General features: G+C 40.0%; 1 protein-coding gene across 1 annotated transcript in view; it reads right to left on the bottom strand.

The window, feature by feature from the left end:
- Positions 1–18,399, bottom strand: part of LOC145397267 (ionotropic receptor 21a-like) — a 49,623-nt gene extending 31,224 nt beyond the window's left edge. Inside the window, exons 1-2 of the mRNA XM_080270464.1 lie at positions 18,176–18,399; positions 2,721–2,849 (exon numbers count right to left, since the gene is read on the bottom strand). Coding sequence (XP_080126590.1) covers positions 2,721–2,849; positions 18,176–18,399 — 353 coding nt within the window. The remainder of the gene's footprint in view (positions 1–2,720; positions 2,850–18,175) is intronic.
- Between the last annotated feature and the right edge of the window lie 5,733 nt (positions 18,400–24,132).

The raw sequence follows: 24,132 nt of genomic DNA, 5'->3' as shown, positions 1-24,132 counted from the left end.
ACTTAACAACACAGTATCATCTGCAAACAACAGTACAGGGAGTTTCCAAACGCTGCCCTCTCTCACTAGGGCCGCTCCAACATTCACTGCCCTACCCTGTATCTCTTTTATAACCCCATCCACACATAGACTGAACAACCATGGAGACATGACACATCCTTGTTTCAATCCAGCCTTCAAATAGAAAAATTCACTCAGTTCACTATCCACACGCATTGCAGCATTAGCATCATCATACATACTCTTCATGGCCTTCAACAGCTTCCCATCTACTCCATATATTCTTAATACTTTCCACAATCCATGTCTATCCACCCTGTCATATGCTTTTTCCAAATCCATGAAGGTCGCATACAACTTATTTCCCTTCTCTAGAAACTTTTCCACTGAAGATCTAAGAATGAATATCTGATCTACACAACCTCTTCCCTTCCTAAAACCTCCCTGTTCTTCTCCAACTAATTCCTCTGTTATTTCCCTAACTCTGTCAGTAAGTATCCTACCATATACTTTTCCTATTACACTAAGAAGACAAATGCCCCTATGATTACCACACACTTCTTTTTCCCCTTTTCCTTTGTAAAGGGGAATAATTATACCTGCTTCCAATCCTCCGGGACTCTACCTTCCTCCCAGGCCAATCTGCACATCTCCCGCATTCATTCTATTACTATCTCTCCCCCATGCTTCAGCATTTCACCACACACTCCATCAATTCCTGGGGCTTTCCCCATTTTAACTTTCTTCATTGCTTCCACAACTTCCATCCTACTGATTTCTTCCTCTCTTCTCACATCCCTCCTTCTCCCAGCCATCCAGAGCCACTTGTGCTTGCATTATTTTCACTCTCTATGTTCAACGATTTATTAAAGTGTTCTCTCCATTTCCTCACTTTTTCTCCCTTTTCCACTAATAATCTACCAATTATATCTTTCACTCCCCAGCTAAATTCTTTGGCACCCTGTCTAACGCTCTTTAGCTCTTTCCAGAGCACTTTCTTACATTCCCTCCACTTTACAATCAAATTCCTTCCAAATTCCCCATCCACTCTCTTCTTACTCTCTCTTAATAATCTTTTCACCTCTCTCTCCTCTCTACATATAACTCTCTCATCTCTCAACCTCTTCAACGCCCCTGTTTCTCATCCACTCACTAAATGCTTTTTTCTTTTGTGCCACAGCCTCTCTTACCTCTTCATTCCACCATGCTGTTCCCCGCATCCCCTTTCGTCTTCTCTTCACACCACACACCACCTCACATGCTGCACGGATTTCTTCTGTGAACATCTTGCACACACCTTCCACGTCCCCCACCTGCTCCATTCTATATTTGTCCAATTGCACCTCCACTTCCCTCTTATATACTGCCTTTTTTTTCATCCTCTTGTAACTTTTCTACCTTCCTTGAAAGAACTACTTCCTCTTGTCCTTCCCTTCTTCTATTTCTCCATTTTGTTTGGACTTTGATTCTGACCACCACCAACTGGTGGTCCAAAAGTCCACTCCCCCAACCTCTATTTACTCTTGCATCCATTACACACCTTCTCATCCTCTGATCCAGACACACATAATCAATCATTGCCTTCCGTTCATTCAGTTCACCATCCACCTTTGTCATCACTCGCCACGTATAGGCTACCTATGGATCATTTTGTACCTAAAGTGGGTATTAGCTATCACCAACCCTCTCCCGGCACAGATGTCCACTAAAGCCCTGCCGTTCTCATCCATCTCTGCAGGCACACCCCACTCACCAACTACTCCATCTACCTTCACATTCCCTACTTTTCCATTCATATCTCCAATCAAAATCACTCTCTCATTCCTTTCAAACTTTTCCAAGCACACTTCCACATTTGTCCAGAATTCTTCTCTCACTCCATTTGCACGATCTTGCGTTGGTGCATACACGCACAGAACTGCCCACATTTGTAGTCGACCTTTCACTCTTCCCCACACAATCCTAGAGCCAATTGATCCATACTCTCGTATATTCTCCTTCTGTTACTCACAACAATACACACTCCTTCTTTTGCTCTCTCATTCTCCCGTGCATATACCTCATCCATACTCCCATTCTCTCACACTCTCACCTCACCATTTAGTTTCAGTTAATCCACATATATCCATTTTCGCACCCTCAAGCACCTGGACAATCTCTCTCTCTTTCACCTCATCATTTGCACCCCTTACATTCCATGTAGCTATCCGTAACAAGTCCTGTGTTCGGCCCTAAGTCAACTCTTTGTCAGTCCTTGTCCGAGGCTTCTTGTTCGTATTTTTAGTTAGTTGTTTTCCGGGGAGGGGCACTAACGCTCCACTAACCCACCTGTTTTTCCATTGTACAGGGGAATAATTATACCTGACTTCCAATCCTCCGGGACTTTACCTTCCTCCCAGGCCAATCTGCACATATCCCACATCCATTGCAATACTATCTCTCCCCCGTGCTTCAGCATTTCACCACACACTCCATCAATTCCTGGGCTTTCCCCATTTTAACTTTCTTCATGGCTTCCACAACTTCCATCCTACTGATTTCTTCCTCTCTTCTTACATCCCTCCCTCTCCCAGTCATTTCCCAGCCACTTATACTCGCATTACTTTCAATCTGTATGTTCAACAGTTCCTGAAGTTAATGTTACTTAATTTGGCCCTTCCATTTATTACTAGACTGACTCTTCGTAATCACATTATATTAGTATACTGTTATTTACTTACTCTTCGTATTTTTCTGGAAAAATTGGATAAGGCGATTCAAGACTGAGGCCTTCTTGGCTATTCCAGGACGCTACATGTACAACTTGGGCTCCACTTGGTCCGTATGGAAGGTGCGCATAAATATCATATCTGAAAAAAAAAAAAGCTCCATCCATATTATTTTACATACTCTCTATCCACTCGAGTACAGTATGCTAACAGACTTTTGAAGCATGAATTTTCTTCTCTGGCCTTATCATCTAACAAAATACACCATTAATTAATATTTCCATGGATGAGATGAAGTGTTGGAGTGGAGAGATATATGAGAGTGGGGATATGTGTGAATCGGAAAGGGGGCAGCCAAATGGCAGAGGTCAGGGCTACATGGAGAAGATTTGTTTGTGGCTGTCCCTTCTGGGATTAAGTCGTCTGGGAATAAATAGATACTGGTATATAAAAAAGACAGAGATCTATCAGTCTATAGGTAAACGCCTTCGCCCAAGATGAGGTAGCTAAACGAAATTGCCTCCATTTCACCCTTTCCTTCGCCATCAGGCTTTCCTTCCTCCAACTCACACCATTCTCCTACATATACCTATTCACTCCGTCCCACCAACTCATTCTTGATCACCCCCCCCCCCATTCCTTTCATCTTGTATTGCCTGTTCAGTTTAATCTCACATTCTCCTTTTTCCTCACTTGGCCGAAACATCTAAGGATACTTCTAATTCTCGCAACACATCCAACTCATCGCAAAAATATTCCTTAACATTCTTATTGGTCTGCTTATCACACTACATAGCTTCAAAGCTCCTCTCAGGTAACTCATTTCCAAGCCTCTCACTCATGATTTTTGTCCTCCTAGCAAAGTCCACTCTTCCCTTTCATACATTCGATAGGAAATAAAGATAGCTTCGTGCAATGACTCTTTAGTTATGTGATTACTTCCCTATTATTTATCACAGCCATGAATGTACAGCCATGGGCAAAAATTCGTCGACACTTCTTTGCCGGCTGTTAGAATGGAAGGTTTTATACAAATTATTTTATGTCATAGTATTATGGAGCACACAGCATCAGGGCATGAGAAGGAGGAACACTCTCTGTCGGTTGAGGAGGAGCGGGAACTAGAAAGGGATGGACACAACGATGGGTAAGGATCTGTCGTCGTGCTTTTGCTCAGAGTTGTTCACACAGATACTACTGAATTTGGCTCATCCACTTAAACTTCAGATGAAGGCCGAGTACTTTTGACTCGCAGTGGTGGTCACGAACAACACACACACACACACACACACACACACACACACACACACACACACACACACACACACACACACAGAGAAGGGGGAAAGGGGGGGAGGACGTGAAACCTTCGACTCCTGGTCATCAACAGCCAGGACAACGATCATTTACTTAATATACTTCCGCTCATTTGTGCAGTCATAGTTTTCAGCCCTTCAGGCCGATGATATATATTTCTTTTCGTCCTTCGTTTTCATCCAGTGGTCTAATACAGTTTAGAGGAGAGATAAGTTGGAGTGGTAACGTTAATGGAGTCTATATCTAAGCCCTCCAGTTCATGAAGTCTATCCTATGTTGAAAAATAAATTGGCTGAAAACTGCAAGAATATGCTCGTCATAGAAAGTACCTTATCAGACTACAGAGGCTAGTGGAATCGTTCTGTACTATATCTTACAATGTGGGTAGCTTGTAATTACTCAAAAGTGCTTTCACAACTCCGATGAACCAACAGTAAACACGAATTAAAGAGGATTTTGTACCCATAGATAATGTATTTTTCACCATATATTTTACATTAAGATATCTGTTGATCATTGGGCTGAAGTCTATGTGGCACTGTAGGTTGCGTAGCACTTGTTACTCAGCTCTTTATTCTGCATCTTACACCTCAGTATCCTTTTGTGTCACTGATGCAAAGTAATGTCGAAATGAAAATGAAGTAAGCAGCACAGACGATACTTTATAAGTGTATTATGGAAAGTAAATTGCTTAGTGGGAGGTGTTACGAATCCCCCTGTGCGATTAAGAATATGATTCATCATTGCACACATACAGATACTAATACACAGAGGTGAGCTAAATGACCACACATACGCATATGCACCAGGAAACTACGAGTTGCATGTCCGGAGGGAATCTTTTCACCCTCCAACTGACCTCGTCAGAGGAGGGTGTTGTTATCACAGGGATCAACAGGTGTCCATTATTAGACTTTGGCGACAGAGAGTATTTACTATAGTCATGAAATTTCACATAGTTATGTGTCTTATAGTGAAATGGTGCATTTTAATAGGTAGAATGTTATGTCTTAAGTATTTATTTATTTATTTTTTTAATGATGATAAAGTAAAAGAATAAAAATCTAGAGATTTCAATGCAATCTGCGGCTCAGGTTATGAGTTCTCAAGGCCTTCTCCTTACTCCCACCTTTAAAAGAAAAGACTGGGGGGGGGGAGGACCGTTATGCGTCTGGTTACGTGCGCAGGGAGTTGGGGGGGTATGTGCTTGATCACATGAAGGGTTGCAACAGCTTAGCGTTCTCTATGTGTTATAGATGAATGGACTCGGAAATTAAAGAAGTGCGCCAGCTGAGTATTTTGAATTCATAGGAAATGTAAGTGTAAATTAGGCTACTTTGAAGGCAAACACAACGCTGCATACAGTATGTCTATAATATTCATATAATTACATACTCTTAGAGGAATACAATAGCACCTTACAATTTCATTACATGTACTAGAGGGGCACACAGTGGAGTGCATATCTCTGACAAGGGCAACACACTTTCCAAACAACTCTTCGTAATGGGTTTGGTTTCTCATAATTCTCTCCACCATGGGAAGTATGTTTTCACACGTGTTTGTTTGTCTATTTGTTAATTTGTTTGTCTGTTAGAAGGATTACTCAAAAACTAAAAGAGAGATTAGGACCAAAATTGGCGGGTAGATAGCTCATGTCCCAGGGAACAATCAATTAACCTTTGGGACCGATGTTTATTAGTTTGTTTGTCTGCTAGCAGAATTACTGAAAAAGAAAAAGAGAGATTTGACTACATTTTGTGGGAAGATACCCCATGTGCCAGGTAACAATCGATTAACTTTTGGGACCGATCTGGATCGTATTACAGAGTTTGGATCCAGAAAACACTTGTTGCGAAACCCTAATCAATGATGAGAAAACCTAACCCATTATGAAGAGTGGCTTGGAAATTACATTGCACATGTCGTAGAGATGCACTCCACTGACTGCCCCACTACTTGATAATTGATTATGGTTTCGCAAAAAAGTTTTCCGGATCCAGAATCTGTAATATGATCCGGATCGGTTCCAAAAGCTAAAAGATTGTTCCTTAGGACGTGGGCTATTTATTCGCCAAATTTGGCCCTAATATCTCTTTTAGATTTTGAGTAATCCAGACAAGCAAACTAACAAATACACAGGGGTGGAAACATACTCTTCTTGTCAGAGAGAATAATCATGTTTGCCAGCTAATACCATTGCTACAGGTGTTATAAGATCATGTATGTCAACAAAAACTTTTTAAAGACGAAGAGATGATTTGTGAAAGATATCTCGACCAGTAGGCCTAAGACAGTCTGTAATATTTGACCAATCACATTGCTTGAAGTTGTCATTTGGATGAGAGACCAATGACTGAATATAATTTTTCATAGGCAAGGAAAAAGGAACCAAACCACCAGCCACCAATTGTTCCCTTCAAGAAAAATGAAGTAACAGAGAGCTAAAATGAAGATCCGCTCATATCCAGAAACCTGGACAGAATACATTTAAAATAAATTGCAGGCCGCTGGCAATAGAATATACAGACAGAGGAACACAGTTCCAGAGTTGACCTGTGGCATACATGTAGGACTTGTTGGAGAGAAAAGGGAAGGGAGTCTACTGCTAGACGGGTGCAACATTTCAGAGGAGCAGTGACCAGTGAAATTGCGATAGGAAAGAGATAAAGATGCAACAGTGTCGTAAAGAGATAAGAGGCTGAATGTAGCCAGTAAGGGAAGGAGAATGAATGAGACAAAAAGCCTTTGATTCCTCTTTGTTGGGAAGAGCTGCACTGACTGGAGTGGTGATTGTAACACTGCCCGGGCATTATTGGAAGGAATGTGGAAAATTCCACTCACTCCTCGACTTTTCCTTACTCAGTGTCTTAAGGATGAGTCATCACCCTGTCCATGTGGCTCCCCAAAGGATTTTCTGTCCATTTCATATTGCCACTATGCCCCATGGGTGTGTAGGAAAAGACTAGCTCTTTCATTTTCTGTACTCACTTCTTGAGTCAGTTATAATAATTTCCCTCTATTACGACACTTATAATTGAACTTCACACCACGATTACAGCTAATTGCACTTTGACAAGAAAGTGCTGTGTCAGTATGGTTGAGTATGAGATTATTACTTGTACGATAAATCAGACTGACTTGTACTACTCAGGAGCATCACGAAAATCTTACAAATGTTATACAAAACTTACATTACTTGTACTTCACATCACAAATATGCTTATGCTAACGTATTCAGCACTGTTTCCTGAGTATCGTGAGAAAAAAAATTCGTTATAGCCAACCAGGTAATTTTCTTTCTGGCCAACTCACAAGTGGTTTTCTTGCATGTAACAGATAGGCTGACTCAAGGTATTTCCAATAATTTTGTCATCAATAACCAATAAACAGTAACACTTATTGCATTGCACTTGTAGAACTTATTATAAGACACTTATATAATAGCACTTACTAGAAATCACTTATAATATCTCACACTCCATATACCGTATATATATATATATAAATATATATATATATATATATATATATATATGTTTAAAATAAAGTTTTCAGAAGAAAGAAAACCTTATATATAATAAACTGTGACAGTTTTATGTTGATATTCCTATTAGATGATTTTTAATAATTGTATTTATATATTCCTCACGTTTTTACGATAATTTTTTTGTACAAGTAATGTGATTGTGCATCAAAGTCTTGCAAACCCCAATAATTTGCAAAAATTATGTTCACATTCTCAGGGCCTACTTTATGATGGCACTTCTCAGTACATTCGCATGGCGGGACAACAAAATGACCTTTCGCAAGGTTCTTGGTTTTCCGACTTAGTATGCTTGACTTCTACCTCTCTTATTACTTTTAAACGTTCTGTTGCCAGGTTTCCGGCCTTCTTGGTCACTCCCTTTGTTGAATCAGGTCTTCGTCATCACTCTCGGAACTGCTGAGGTCTATTTTGATGTATAAATCCTCGTACAATCACTGAAAATCAGGTGAGTTTAAAAGTATATTCTCCCACTCGCGACAGCAGCACGTGACTGATGTATAGAGGAATAGTTCGCAGCCTGTGACTGGCTGCCCGGGCCAGGCAAAACAAAGTGGTGTGCTACGCTTCCTCTCATTGGGTCTCAGCGCCTGCCTGTTCCTCCCCTGTAATGCCTGGACCTTGGATTTACCAGTTAGATTTTTGGGACAAAAACAAGTGATGCTCACCTTTGTGTACACCTGTCAGATAGGTGCTTTTCCTTTGACTAATCAGACCACGTGATAACGGATGGGATGACGAATTGGTAGCCGTGTGTAAGTCAAAATGGTGGATACTGTCACTTACGTCCCTGTGCTGTGCAACTGCTCAGTTTATGAGAAACATATTATATTTCAGCACTACAGTATATGAATGTGCTCTGTAGGTCACATGCGCAATGCCTCAGGTATCACACACAATATTTTCTGACGAGCACGCGGTGCACTTTTTACGTTTTTTTATTTCACAAGAGACATAACCCACTCTATCAATTTATGAGATATACATTATATTTTCTACACTACGGTATATGAACGTGCTCTGTAGGTCACATGTGCACTACCTCATGTCTTGCAGACGATAATTTGTTATGAACACTTGGCGCACTGTTTACGTTATTTCACACTAGCATATGATACATATATCACTTCACACAAGCATATGATACATATATCACTATAATACTCATATGTATTTTTTTCACGCTACAAGCATACAGAATAAATATAACAATAATAATTAATATCCTTAAATTTCCTCTATTTTATTCCCTTCCTGACAATGGCGTGCCATGGCTGTGGGGTGTATGTGACTCATGCCGTAGCCAATATTTTATGACGTACACTCGTTGCACTGTACAGTACTCCTAGTAATTGCAGTATAACACTATCCCAGATATATCACAATAAAACACTGATTTCATCAACACCTCAGCAATTATTCCGTTCATGACAATGCTGTGTCATGACTGTAGGGCGGTTTCCTGCCTCCCATTAAGCTGCTGCACATGTTTCACTATTTCCTTGCACACTAGGTATTGCACACTGTATTCACATGATTCACTGTCACTATTTTTATTGCTGAATACTCACATTTGGTGCAGGGTAGAGGCAGTGTAGTTCTGGGGCCAGGGTTAGAAACAGCAGCAAAATCTTCCTTGGTCCAACGGCTGATAACAGCCACGAATGCTTCACAAACACCTAATTTCCTATTGCAAACACCAAATCTAATCACAATACTGCCCCAAAACTATACATAAGCACTATTAGCATGGCAAAATATGTCGCACAACCAGGATGGGGGTAATAGAGGAGTTTAAATGGACAAGGGTCCACATGCTACCTTCCCTGCTGACAGCTTGTGTGGTACCAAAAAACCTGTATGTGCTGTCACAGGTATCGGGACCCATTGTTGCCAACTCATTACCTTTGACGTGAGCTGGGCAAGCTATGACCTCTCAAAAAATAATGCAAATTGACCGAAAACTTTATTTGGAGAATTTTTTAATGGTTTTATGACATGCAAGTCGTCATTGTGCATTTACGAGGAAAGACCCAAATGATGAAAAATGCATCATTGTGTACAAAAAGGTTTATATATATATATATATATATATATATATATATATATATATATATATATATATATATATATAGGGGAGGGCAGTGATAGTTCGGACATTTTTTAAGAAAATATTTATAAAAATTCAGGTTTTAGCAGGAGTGTAATCTGGTTTATGTTCAAATGTTGCCATATCATTTGGCTTTTTAGGTTGATAATATGAAATTCTTAGCTCTTTTCAGCTTTAAGCTATAGTTAACGAAATACAAGTGACTAAATCATCCGAACCATCCCTACCACTGGTGATAGTTCAGACAGTAGGGTGGGATGGTTCGGCCATATGTATTACTCAGCATATTCTTAAAATTATGTGAGTTATACTGGATAAAAACAAACATTTATTAATTCAAAGAGATTTCAGTTTCCTAAAGGACAATATTAAGCTTCCTACCACTGGTGATAGTTCAGACAGTAGGGTGGGATGGTTCGGCCATATGTATTACTCAGCATTTTCTTAAAATTTTGTGAGTTATATTGGACAAAAACAAACATTTATTAATTCAAAGAGATTTCAGTTTCCTAAAGGACAATATTAAGCTTCAGAATCCAAATGAACTACTTGATATATATATATATATATATATATATATATATATATATATATATATATATAATATTAAACTTCAGATTCCACATGAACTACTTGATATATATATATATATATATATATATATATATATAACTGAAATAACCTTCACCAGATTTATTAATAAATGACTTAAACTCTTACTTTCTGCTACAATATTATGCATAATTAGCCTTCTCCCTCTCTCTCTCTCTCTCTCTCTCTCTCTCTCTCTCTCTCTCTCTCTCTCTCAGTACACATTTCTGATTTATTTATCACTTTCTAGGCCTTATTTAAGACGGACTAACTTAAGACCTTGAATGCACATTGCGGCCTGCACAACTGAAATAGAAGTTGTATTACCCCTTCCTTCTTTAAACACTTTGAGGAATAGGTTAAATAACCAAAACTATTAATATATATTCCCTTATAACTATTAAGAATCGAGTTTCACGATGTGTTCAGATATAAATGATCAAACGTAGCGTTATCATTTGATCAGATCATAACTTGGTAGTAGTGGAGGGATAGTTTGGACTGTCCGAACCATCCCCCTCCTCAACTGTCCCAATCATCTCGAATCTATGTAATTGATTGACGAGTACTCTCAAGTTTTACACTAGAGAGTTTAACATTCGTTTTTCATAGCACTATGTTCTACATGCAACACAGATTCACCCTGATAATGCACAGTTCGATGCTTGGCATATTCATAATGGTGGAGCTTACAATATACACTTAAATTATTACATAGGAGATGCAAAAAAAAAAAAAAAAAAAAAAAATCTGACTTGCATAAAAAAGGCAGGCGTTTCTATCTTGGAAGTTCCGTGTGGTCAAAATAAACAAACTCCCAGTTTCACTCAAGATCACACGCCCCTAGGTCTCATACGTTTCTCAGGGAATGCACTGTCCGAACCATCCCACTGTCCGAACCACCACCGCCCTCCCCTATATATATATATATATATATATATATATATATATATATATATATATATATATATATATATATATATATATATATATATATATATATATATATGTGTGTGTGTGTGTGTGTGTGTGTGTGATTTGGAATGTACCGTGACTCTATAAGGTGTGGCAGAGTGCAACACAAGACAGAAACTTATGTGGAATGCATGACTACAGCTGCCATCGTCTGCTGCCGCAAGCATGCCGTATTGCCTTGGTTTCCATAAACATTCATGAAATTTATTTGCAGCACTTGAAGTAATTGGATTTCAGTCTTTTTCACGTTCTAGTTGATGCTCGTCAGTATACGCACCCTTTGCTTAAAACAGTCTGATGAGGACACCTACATCATAAATACAAGCTGACTTGGCTCCAGCACTTGTATCTTTATCCTTTCCATTTCATGCAGTGTGAATCCTACTCGATTGTTTAGCATAACAAAACACACTGCAGATAAAGTATCTGTTTGCATTTAATACAAGCGATTTCTGTAACTAGTGGCATCGTTGATGTAAGAGGCACGTGCTCAGACTGGATCACTGCAGACATACAACCTTGTTACAGCATTATTGCTTCGAGGATTTGTGAGGAGCGTTTGGGGCATGCGACTGTCGCTCAGTATGTACATAAATATAACTAATAACCACTGGCAATGTGTAAAATCAACAGCCTAACATAGCATACAGAAAACGGTAACATAAACCTTGGTTAAGTAAATCTACCATTATATTACATTAGTGCCATTCAGATTTTAGTGCGAACCATAGGGATCATCATTACTCTCAGATTTCATATTAACCCCTCTGTGGCCGCTGGTGTCGAATAACGTTTAGCTGATAAATGACCGCAGGCGTCATTTGAGCACAGCCTATAAAAAACGGCAAAAATTTTTGGGAAGTGAATGAACATTCTGAATGTCTTTAAACTGACCTACACTACAGTCCCATACATACTATCAAGCAGTTCAGAGTCTGCTGCTGTGATGAGTGGATTTTCGATTTGTTCGTTCGTGTCCATGCCTAAACAAGCACAACTACACCCATTATCTCGACCCAGCAGAAAATATCATCTTTATCCTCTCTTGCGAAACACACACAACCACCCTGTTTACGATTATGAATAAATACAGGCACAAAGAAAAAAGACATGATAATAAGACAAAAATACTTTTCTGTCTTGGTATCTTTACCTATTTGCTCAGGTTTGTTGTATTGGTTTTGATCATTTGAAGCAGTGCGACTTGTAGAAAACTGTGAAAACTTCCGGGAAATGAACGAACATCTGGGACATGAGACTGACCATCACTTCATGCTCTCAGTCTCACACCTCATTTGTCAGTTCACAACCCGCTGCCGTGACGATTGGATGTACGATTTTTTTTGCTCGTGGCAATGCCTAACCACACATAGTTACATCCATTATCTCGACCTACACAGAAAATATCATCTTTCTCCTCGCTTGCGAACACACGTGACAGCCCTGTTTACGATTATAAATAAACACAGGCATAAACAAAAAAGACATGGAAATAAGAAAAATTATTTTCTCTTTGGTATCTTTACTTATTTGCTCAGGTGTACTATACTGTTTTGAATCATTTTGCATATTCTTTGCCTTTTATAAGCATAACATGAAAGTTTCCTGTGTTCACATGTTGCTTTCGTGGGTGGAAAAGCCTCCCCTCCCTTTCTGCTAATCAGCTCGTGCGAGGTGTGAATGGCAGGTCGTCTTTCACATCAGTCCTCACTGTCCAGCCTGTACACTCAAGGAATGACGATTATCTCATTTAGGTCTGAAAACAGACACTCTCGCCTCCCTTTCCTAACAAACTCCACCACCTAGACTACAAAAATAGGTCGATACTACCATAAACACAGTAAACACTGAAAAATGCAAAATAAATGCACAATATAATTTTTTACAATCAAACCTCGCATATTATATACTGAAAATTTTCAAAAAAAAAGACATATATAGTTATTTCACACTTTTCCAGCACCACTGACAATGTTGGTTAAAGTAAGTGCGATATTGCATCACTGCAGTACCTACGTATGACTAGTACCAGATGCCTAAATTTACGCAACTTCCACATTCGATTGCACGCCACAAGATGGGTCTAGGAAGCTGAAATTTGCTCTGCCAGGTGCGTTGGAACTTCCTCTTCAATATGGCAAGAAAAAAAAATCGAAACTTCACAAAATGGCCCCAGTGTCAGCCAGGGGCGCACGTAAAATTCCAAACCCATGGCCAGGGAAGGGTTAACTGGCCACGTGCCAGCTATTTTTAGCTCTATGAGTCACCCCAGTGCCGGCCATTTTTCCTTTTATCTTTTTGGCTAAAAAAAAAAAAGATAAAAGGAAAAAATTATAGATTTTGATGTGCAAACTACGAATTTAGCCATTAAAATGCTCACCGAGGATCGGAATTGAGTTTTCTTGAGTCCTGCATATTCATTTTCAGGTATAGCCGCTCTCTTATGCTCACCACATTCGTGAGAGAAAGCCGTTTTCTATGTAAGGTATACTCAGGTATTTATGCAGGAAGGTATAGCAATGTTCAGTAAACATTTCTGATTTATTTATTACTTCAGCATCTGTCACACTTTGCGTGTCTTTCTCACTGTGAATGCATTATCTTACACTTACTTGAAGATAGATAGAACCTGACTTCATTAACTACAGTCCTGGCACTTACAAGAAGGTATTTACAACTTGACTTCACTATATAGTCCTTACACTTACAAGAAAATATTTACAACTTACACTTACATGAAAATATTTACAAAATGCCTTCACTATGTACAGCACTGGGTGAGGCACACAGGCAGAGTGTGGCAGAGAGAGTGTGAGGGGGGGAGGGAGTGAATGTATGGCCTTGACAGCCTGAGTGATGGTAGAGGAACAGTTACCTTACATGCCTGCCAATTTTTACCCGCGAATCTTGAAAAATGCGGTCACAGTGAAGTTTTTTATTTTAAACCGTTTTAAAACAGCACTGGGACTGGCCGCGGCATTATGTCAGACCATTTTAAAATGGCACTGGCACGCGGTGGGTTAATTGCTAATAAAGGTAAAATAAACATAGGCCTATCCCTACTCCTTTTGTGACACAGTGGTCATCCATAATGATATTACGTAAATCCCAGTCCACACTAGCGGACAGTGACTGGCTGGCACAAGTAAGAAGTTCGTCATTTGACAATTTGTGGAAAGTTTGATGGGCAAACCTGGGGGCAGTCAGTGCCCATTGTTGTGTGAAATCGTCTGACAGTGTCTGTTTTTTTTTTGTTTTTTTCACTCTTTTCTTTTACACTAGTCTAACAAGTATTGTGCGATACGGTGTTTTTTTTCTCATATGAACTGTGTTGGCCAATGTCATATCGCATTCAAGCACTGCTGACTACCTACTCAGCAACTAGCTACTCCATACAGTTTTAACATCACAGTCGTGCCCGACAGACTCTGCCCAGTGTGGACACAGTCTGCCAGTCACTGCCCCCTAGTTTTGATGGGGATTTAGGCTACAAGAGTAATTCCCATTCATTATGGCAACAGCTGTAACGTCTGACAAACTGTAGATCCGTGTCATATATTTGCACATTAACAAATAGGCACCATACTCATAACAGAGGGGTACTGAGCCACCCAATGGAAAGTGTGTCATGAATTTTTACAGACCATGAAGGTCAATTACAACACATGGTAACGTCAACATAACATTTCATGGACTGACTATAAAATTTCATATTCACCCTGAAACTATGATTTGCATGTTGTAATCTACCCCTCCCACTGTAGTTCCTGCTGTCTACCAAAGTTCACTGTCTCTTACGCTCTCACCCCTTTCCTCTAGAGCCCAGTTCGGCCACTATTGCCACTTTCCTCACCTACTGCCCTCATTCTGTCTCCCAGGTCCCCTCCCCCACCCTGCAGCCTCCTGTGGCACCACCTCCTTTATTTAGTGAATTTGCTATGATTTCAAAGGTCTTCCGATGTCAGATTCACGGTAGGGAGGATGGGCGTCACGATAATATTCTGTTCATTGATAGTTGTGGGAAGCTAATAACTATGACAAATATGATGAATTGTTGACTGTTGTATGGGTCATGACTCGAAACTAAACTATTAATGAAATCCATGTCATTCATAATAATTCACATTATGTAGGTGTGTTGTGTGACATAATCTTAAAATTTTATCATATTATATCTATCTCTCTATTGCCTTTAATCCCGTAAGGGGTGGCCACAAACAAATCGCCTCCATGTCGCCCTGTCACCCGCCATTTCACTTCCTTGCTGCCAGCTCACACCCCCCTTTCTCATACCTCTCCGCTCCATCCCTCCATGTCATCCTCGGCCTCCCCCTCCCTCTCCCCCCTCCACCTCACTCACAAAAACAACTCCTCGTTAGCATCTTGCTGTCTGTCCTCTCCACATGGCCAAACCACCTCATGACACACTATTATAATCAATATGTTTTCTGGCAGAACATTGCATATACATTAAATTACCACCAATAACTGCGCACAGCGACAGTGATCATTGCATTCTGTTCGTCCAAGCGACCAAACGAAACCTGGTGAAGTTCCATACCTGTCAGTGTTATCCAGATGCGGAGAGCATTACACCACCTTGCTGGTGGACAGGGTGTTTCTGTCTGATATGTCCGCAGCTGTACATATACACAACATCCACCTTTGGCTTCGAAGTGAATATAGAGACAGTAGGGATATTCTCAATAGGGTGTAGTCAAAGGCTTTTCGTCTCATTAACTCTCCTCTTCTTACTGGCTCCCTTCAACCTCTGTCTCTTCGCCTGTTGCATCTTTATCTCTTTTCTATCACTACTTCAATGGTCACTGCTCCTCGGAACTGTCTGCTAGCATTCCTCCACCTCTACGACGGGCACGTAGCACCCGTCTAGCAGCAAACTCTCATCCCTTTTCTGTCCAACTCTCTAATGCAAGAGTTAACCGTTATTCCCAGTCCTTCTTTTAGGCAACAGGTCAACTCTGGAACTGTCTCCCTCTGTCTGTATTTCCTACTTCCTACTATCTTCAGTCTTCAAATGCAGTGTGTTCAGGCATCTCAAAATGATCGGATCTTGAATTTGGCTCTCTCTTGTATTTTGTTTTTCTCTTGGAAGGAACAGTTATTGCGGGCTCATGGCCTTTGGTTCCCTCTTCCTAGCATGAAAAAAGAAAAAAAATACAGAGAAGGGACTGCTGCCTCACTTGGGAAGAGAAGGTGAGGTTTAGAGGATGAGAGGTGGTGTTCAGCAGGGAAAAAATTTAGGTAAAGGCCGCAAATGTTGCAGAAATGAAGGCGAAGTGTGTCAGACAGTGGTTCCAAGCACATCTCTTGGTCGTCACCGGGATACTGGGGGCTTTATTGGTCCCCCCTCCGGGGAGCTAAGAGGCTAGGTGATGAGATGCCGTTTTTTATTTAGTAAATGAAGTATGGTGTGTAATATGCGTGTCGTTTGGTGTTGACAGTTTGTGGAAATTGTATTGGAGAGTACGCTGGCCTACTCTGTGTTACTGAAACACTGAAAAAGTTCAGCAAAGGAGATCAGAAGCTAGTCCCGAGGGCTGATGAAACGGGAGTTCCAGCTCTCCTATCATCAGCTTCCCATCCAGCTTGTGAGTCCTGCCCTGTTCGACTACTGCAACAGTGTACATCCTGTTTGGCTGACATACTGACACAACTGACAAGACTGTACTGGCATGACATAACAGCAAGGTTATAACATAGCACTAAAATGACATGAAATGACAACACTGGTATGACATAAGATATGATATGACATGACAGCACTGATATGATATGAAAAGACAGCACCGACATTACATGCATGATGTGGCTTGACATCACGGATATGGCACTGCATGGGATCACTGCCATGACGTGACATTACATGACAGCACAAATGTAATGAAAACAATGAAATGACATGACATGAAAGCATTGAGTCAGAAACCTGAGATATCTTGACGACATGATTGCACTGATTTGACACATGATGACGTGATAGGTCTGGCATAGCATGAGATGACACTGACTGCCCTGATATGACATTACAGCAGATGCAACAATAGATGTAACATAAGGCTTGGTATGGTTTTTGCCATTGAAAATATACGGCTGGTGCCGTAGTGTGAGTTGGGGAGAGGGCACCCTATTGGCGGAGGACAGAGTGACATGGAGGTGATTCGTTTGCAGTCATCCCTTTCATTGATTAAGACGTCGGGATATTGAGAGAAAAATAGACAATACCTTATGATGAGCATTAAGGCAGCTCCTCCCGCCTTTGAAACTGAGTCAGCTTTAGCCTTCTGTAAGTTAAGCTGTTGCTGAATAAACCCGGTCAGTCCGGCCAGGCTAATTCTTTAACCACAGGAAAACAAACGTTCCTACTGGGCCGTTCCATGTAGTGAACCGATGTTTCCTTGTGGTAGACAGCTCCCTGATGCAGCGAGTTGAGAGAGTCTGAAGGTGTGGTTCCTGGATGGACCCTGATTAGCGTTTCTTCACCCAGTTAACATGAGCACCATAGTAGACTCCACATCATCCTGTTATTTGGTTATGTGTAGTTACCAACTAGCATTGTAATTTGTTTCCTGTGTACAGGAAACCATTACCCTTATCATTCAGTGTAGTGACACCTGAAGTGAAAGTACGGTAATAAAAAGTGACATGGAATAGGAGGAAAAGGAGTGGAAGGCACATACAGAGAGAAAAGTTAGGGTGAAGGAAGAGGTAGACAACAGTACATAAAGCCACCACCTACCACCAGTTTCCTGTTAGTGCTTCGTGCAACGGCCTCAGAGAGATCCCTCATTAATCCGGTGGCTCTAAGGTCGTGTGCAGTCTTATGACCGTTTTTGCATGGTAATGTCACTTTTGAAACACCTATAATAATCTAATTAAAACAGCTTTACATGGAAATATTACTCATACCCGGAATTATTGTTCGATTCAGATGGAGCCACCAAAGCTACGCTCATGTTTGCAAAGGTGTACTTAGTGGACATCAGTGGCCTCAGCTGCTGGAGTGCTAGGCGGGTGATGACGATGAGCCTGGTGGACCATTGTAGGAGGCGACCTTTGAGGGATGCGTCGGCGAAGGCGGCTAGGAAGGCTGGGTCGTCACTCACCAACACCACCGTCACGCACCACGACATCTGCCGCAGCTGGAAATTACTTCGTTAGTGCAACACGAATTAATCTTAGCAGTAACGTCAAAGATCGTCTACCTTAAGAAAGAGCTGTTTGATTAATTTACCAGTCGTTTTGGTTTATCTCATCTATTAGAGTATTGGCAATCTTTATAGATTTTAATTGAGCAAACCACACTCCCATTCATTTTGGTAAATCATCTTCAGCCGACAGCCATAAACCATCTTCACAGATCCTTCGAGCTTTTTGTGTTATGCAAGTATATCACATGTGCATGATGGTAACCCAGCTTTATCCCAATAAGGAAGAGGAAAAAGGAAATCAATTTTGATATCAGTCAAAGGTCAAGTAATTTGGAAAGGTCAAAATTCTGAGTCACATGGCAAGATCAAATGAAAGAATTTTGATCCGATTTTCGGCAAACTTCGTAGTATAGTTAAGAGTGGGGCAAGCCGCAAGAATAACGTAATTTGATTGCATGAGCTATCAATTAAAGGTCCAGGTCACTTGGCAGAGACAAATGTTCAGCAAATAGATCAATTGGTAGGTTCAGGTTTTGTAGTTTTTGTGTGTTCCTTCTTGGCTTACTTATTTTCTACATACACAGACACATGGGCTGAAGGCTGAACTTGCCCTGTAATCTTGACCTTTTATCGTCTTCAAATTCGAATACTTTTTTTTTTTTTTTTTTTAACGTCAAGCCTACCATCAATATTAGTGTAAGTCGGAAAAAAGCTACTCAGATTGACCTTGCTAGGTCATATGCTGACCTATTTCTATGACCTTGAAGTCTGTCCTGTTATTCTAAATAAAAAGTTAACGTCTTGGCGGATTCTCAAAGCATCCATCATGTTTTTTTTTTTTTTTCGAATAAACACCGTGTTACAGACAACCTCCAGTATCGAGAGGAGTTAAGGAATGTAGTTCGCATACTGAGTTACTGAATACCAAAATAATTGTAGCACTGATCAGGCAAAGTTATGTTAAATGTGTTGCTGACTAGTTTGTTAAATTTAATAATGATTTGTGAAATCAGGAGCTATATCTCCATTCCATTAGAAACTGTGGATTTCGAGTATTCAGACTTCATAGTTTCACCAACAGTGACTTGGAATGGACTTCAAAGTTAATGCGGTTTGGGTGTTAACTTTATTAACAAGTAAAATTTAGTATCTTATGTGTTATGCAATGTTCCTATACCTCATGTATTTAATAGTGAATCTTTTTTCGGTTTTTGGTAGCAGAAGTATTCATGCTTCATTGTAGTGTAGTAACCAGCCTCCGTCTCTCAGGCCTCTAGAATGAAATCTCGAAAATTGGTCTCTTGCTGCTGCTGACCAGCGTTGAGGAAGCTCTCTTCACTGAGCCCTGACTATCTGTCTGTACTTACATCTGAGAGTATGTAAGACGTACTTCGAATATCAGAGTTCACGTCTGGCCTTTCTAAATTCGTTTTGTAGTTATCAGACCCTGTATTTATCATAGTTCCTATGATTTTTCACAACTGACCACAAACATCTCCCCAAATCTCACACAGTTGTGAAAAAATTTGAATTCATTTATCATTGCTCTCAGAAGACCTCACAGCTGTGATTAGGAGCACCTTTATTGAAAATGTGCTACAGTTGGCCTTGTAGATGGCTAGTTTACCTTGTTTGACTGTTATTTAGTAGGAATAATGAATCTGAAATACAAATAGGTAAACATATTGATATGCATATTTTCACTTATATCGATAAGCCCTTAATCATCCGTACCTGTCAAATAGGAGTAATTAAATAGTTACCGGTTTCAGTTTTACCAGTCGCGCTAGCGAAGCTGGTATTGTTTTCAATTTGCCTATCTGTCTGTGTATCGGTTAGCATGATGACTTTGCCGCCGCAGAAGAAATAAAAAGATTTTACAGATGTATAGTAGGGATGAAAATCTCCAACGAGTTTGAAATTTGTGAAAGTAAGGTTAGGGTCTGTGTGTCTATTAGCACGATAACTTCGCAACCGCTCAAGATATCATCGCCAAGTTTTACTGGTATGTAACAGGGATGAAAATCTCCCATGAGTTTGAAATTGGTGACAGTAGGATAACGTGTGTGTCTATTAGATACGATTATTTCGCAACCGCTCAAGATATCATCACAACTTTTTACAGGTGTCTAGTAAGCAAGAACGTCTCTTACGAGTTCGAAATTGGTGAATGTAGGTCATGGTCGGTGTGTCTGTTAGCAAGATAACTTCGCAACCGCTCAAGATATCATCACAAAATTTTACAGGTGTGTAGAAGGGATTAAAATCTCCAACGAGTTCGAAGTTGGTGAAAGTAGGTCAAGGTTAAAGTCATATTCCGAGCCGAGCTAGCATGTATCGGCTAGCGGGTGGTGTGGTTCCCCGTTTGGGGGGTCCTCTAGTTTTGAACCATTCTTAAAGCAGTAGGTAAGTTGTTTCTTGGTGGCTGGTACAAAGTACGGCAAAGATTAGAGGTAGATGATATTATTTATTCCAATTTCCACTCAGTTTACACCCACGTGCCACAATGATCAGTCCCACCTCCAGCCTCGTTCCTCATTCATATTAACGTCACTTGTCTCTTACCTTTAGTCCTACTCATTCATATGCAGATGGTTCAATGCTTCACAGTTCCTTCACATTTAGAAAACATATTCACAAAATTTGATATCCAAACTCAACAAAGCAATCTCCTTGAGTCTGACCTTATCAGAAATCACTGAATTGAACAAAATAACAGTGTCTCATTTAATTGTAGGAAAAAAATAAATAAATTCAATTTACTAGTAGACCTGTATTGCCCGATTCCTATATTACCTTCAGCACATCTAATATTTATATCTCTAAAAGTACAGAAATTCTCTGTGCTACATTTAATAATACCCTCAGCTTGAAGTCTCATATTAGATTACTTGCAAAAACTGCCTCAGAGAAACTCAGGTTATTGTACAGAATCCGTAACTTCTTCACCGACGAGCTGATAGCCATTGTTTACGAGAGTTATGTGCACTCTCGGCTCGTATATTGTTCACCCTTGTGGAGTGGATGTGGAGAGGTTGCACTAAAACAACTGGACAAAATTCAAGACAAAGCTATACGAAAAATCTGTAACCCAGCAATTACAAATGAACTACCTCTCCTACAAGTAAGACATAATGTTGCCTCCTTTTCAATATTTTACAGATACTTTTATGGCAAATGCTCAGTCGAAGTTGCATCCAGTGTGTAACCTCTCCATTCCTTTCTCCTTGCTGCATGGGTGTCTAGTAGCTCTCATGACTTGACTGTCACACTGCCCTATTGCAGAACTTCTCCCAATCAGATCATATTGATTTCCGAACTGCATCTCTTGGAACTCGCTTCCCCGGAACAGTTTCTTTCCACAGTTTCTTTCCAAACTTCAGTCTACAGCAGTTCAAGGCCAACTGTTACAGATTTGTTTTTTATTAATGAATGGAGAGCACCTGTCATCTGGTGTATGGATATATTAAAATTTATCTGGTTTATCCTTGCTCCATTCACTTTCGATTTTTAAAAATGAATTTCTGTAGATTATGATCTTTTCAATGCAAATTTCAGTAGTATGTGTTAAACTATGTTTGAAAGAGGTTGCCTATAGACGGCATTTATTGGTGGTGATGAGAAAGTTCAAATTAATCCTGTAGAGCCGGTGAGGTCGGCCTTACGGGTGTCAGGAGACTTTTCCTTGCTGCATTTTACATCACTCATTCACTCACTCTCTTCTGGAAATACACCGCTTATGTATGCATACATAAATAATGTTTATGGCAACCTCTAGAATATGCAATGGTTTCATCTTCGGTGCACTGTTGCATTTTCAGTGGCTAAATATCTCAATGTTAAAGCAACTTGTATCTCTTTTTAAATCCTGACTCCTAGTAGAGCGGTTACCATACGCTCTCGAACTAATTCAGGCATAAAGACTACACTGGAGCACCATGATCATATTTTTTTTTTTTTAGTTTATCATCATTGTATACACCAAAATTGTCAGTACAAGGGTAAAAAATGGCAAATATGAGGGATTCTAGATTATTTTTGGTTGGCCATCTCGCTTCCTCAAGTGATTGCAAGAAACTTCAAATTTCTTGTGACAGCTGCCCTCCAGTCTTTTCTGGGGCCCCTAGCTGTGAAAAGTCCCTGCACTTGTGAGCTTCGTACATAGCTATTAGGATTTCTCGCACACATTTAAAAACTAATAACGACTTATGACTAGTCATTAGGACTTACGAGCTCTGATAAATATCGTCCCCGGGTGATGCACGGTGAAAGTAGATACAGACACAGGTGCTCCTTGGGAGGACACGTCGACCGAGTCTACGCAAGTACCGGGGGGTTCTAGATATCAAGATTAAGGTTTTGCATTTTTTAAATAAGTTTATAATTTTAATATATGCCTTTAGTTGTTCCCTGGTCATGGGTAACGTGAGAGGGACAGTGGAGTATGAATTTTAGTAGTTAAGTTACAGGCTTTGGTGATAATGATTTGGGAGGAAAAGACTAATTTTGAAATACAAGAAATAGTACGATAAGGCAACCACAGAGGAATACACTTGTATGACTTTGCTCAACCTACAAGTAGATATCCAAATATATTATACCCATTGCTCACTTTCAGCAATGCAATACCTCATCAGAAGTCATACAATAAGCAGGTATAGCTGCACAATACCCTGTACTTGCAACAAACATCATACTATACACAGTAACACAACATTAAATTAGTGTGTCTGAACTCGTGCCTTTGTTGGCCCAGGTCTGATTTCATAATTAAGCCAGTTGCCCTGTTGATATAAAAAGGGGATCCCGAAACTGGGATTATTCAGAGACTGTTCCTGAACTAGTGATAACTTCGTTATAATATGGCCACTGAGCATATAAAGCACAATACCAGCAATGGATATGTATGCTGAACAGCAACATAAAAATCATAGCTGAATATATAAGAAAATTTTGAGATGATCGTGCAGCCAAAACAAAACAATGATGTACTGATACCAGATTGTTAATTAGCAGCGAACACATCTATCTGGCAGCAATATTTAATGCCTAGGGGCAAGAATTCTAGCAGTATTATGGGAATTTTTTTACAGAATCAAGAAATCTAGTGATATTATGGGGATGTTCACATAGTTCTGAGAGTATTTTAGATACTATGTTCTTTTTCAAGCGATCTTCAGATTTTCTTATTTGGTTCATTCGAACAGTTTTGAGAGCATGTTTAACGGTGACTGTGGTTTGGAATTGTCAGTCCTACACTACTGAAGCAGTCAGTGACTTAAAAGATAAGTTTCATATGAAACTTGGTACAGAGAGTTCAAACAGATGAGGATATTGATCTGACGATTGGAGTATGGTGCAAAATAAGGCAATTTGGAGAAATGAAATTTTGGGTATTAGTCATCTGGAAACCACGATTTACCTCTGTTTTGTTCATCCTGGCTGTGATAATATTACTTATGGCTTTTTCTGTCACATACCTGATGGGTCCCCGTTAATGCTGTCACTGTATAAAGGGACCTAGTGTATCGGTGGTTTCCCTGCTTGCAGGCAACAAGTTACCAAGTCATGTGATTTTTGGAGAAAGTGACTTCTTATCCCCCGTCCAGTATGGTTTTCATAAAATGTGGTCTACCTTTTTTTGCCTTACAATCCCTGGAATCTTCTGACCGTGAGGCTTTCTCCGTTAATCCAGCACGAGGTCACAATCTTCTT

Source organism: Coenobita brevimanus, chromosome 40 (genome assembly GCF_032717465.1).
Source record: "Coenobita brevimanus isolate Jiangsu-jjx chromosome 40, ASM3271746v2, whole genome shotgun sequence".
NCBI classification, from domain to species: domain Eukaryota; kingdom Metazoa; phylum Arthropoda; class Malacostraca; order Decapoda; family Coenobitidae; genus Coenobita; species Coenobita brevimanus.
This window is presented reverse-complemented; position numbering and strand designations above follow the sequence as displayed.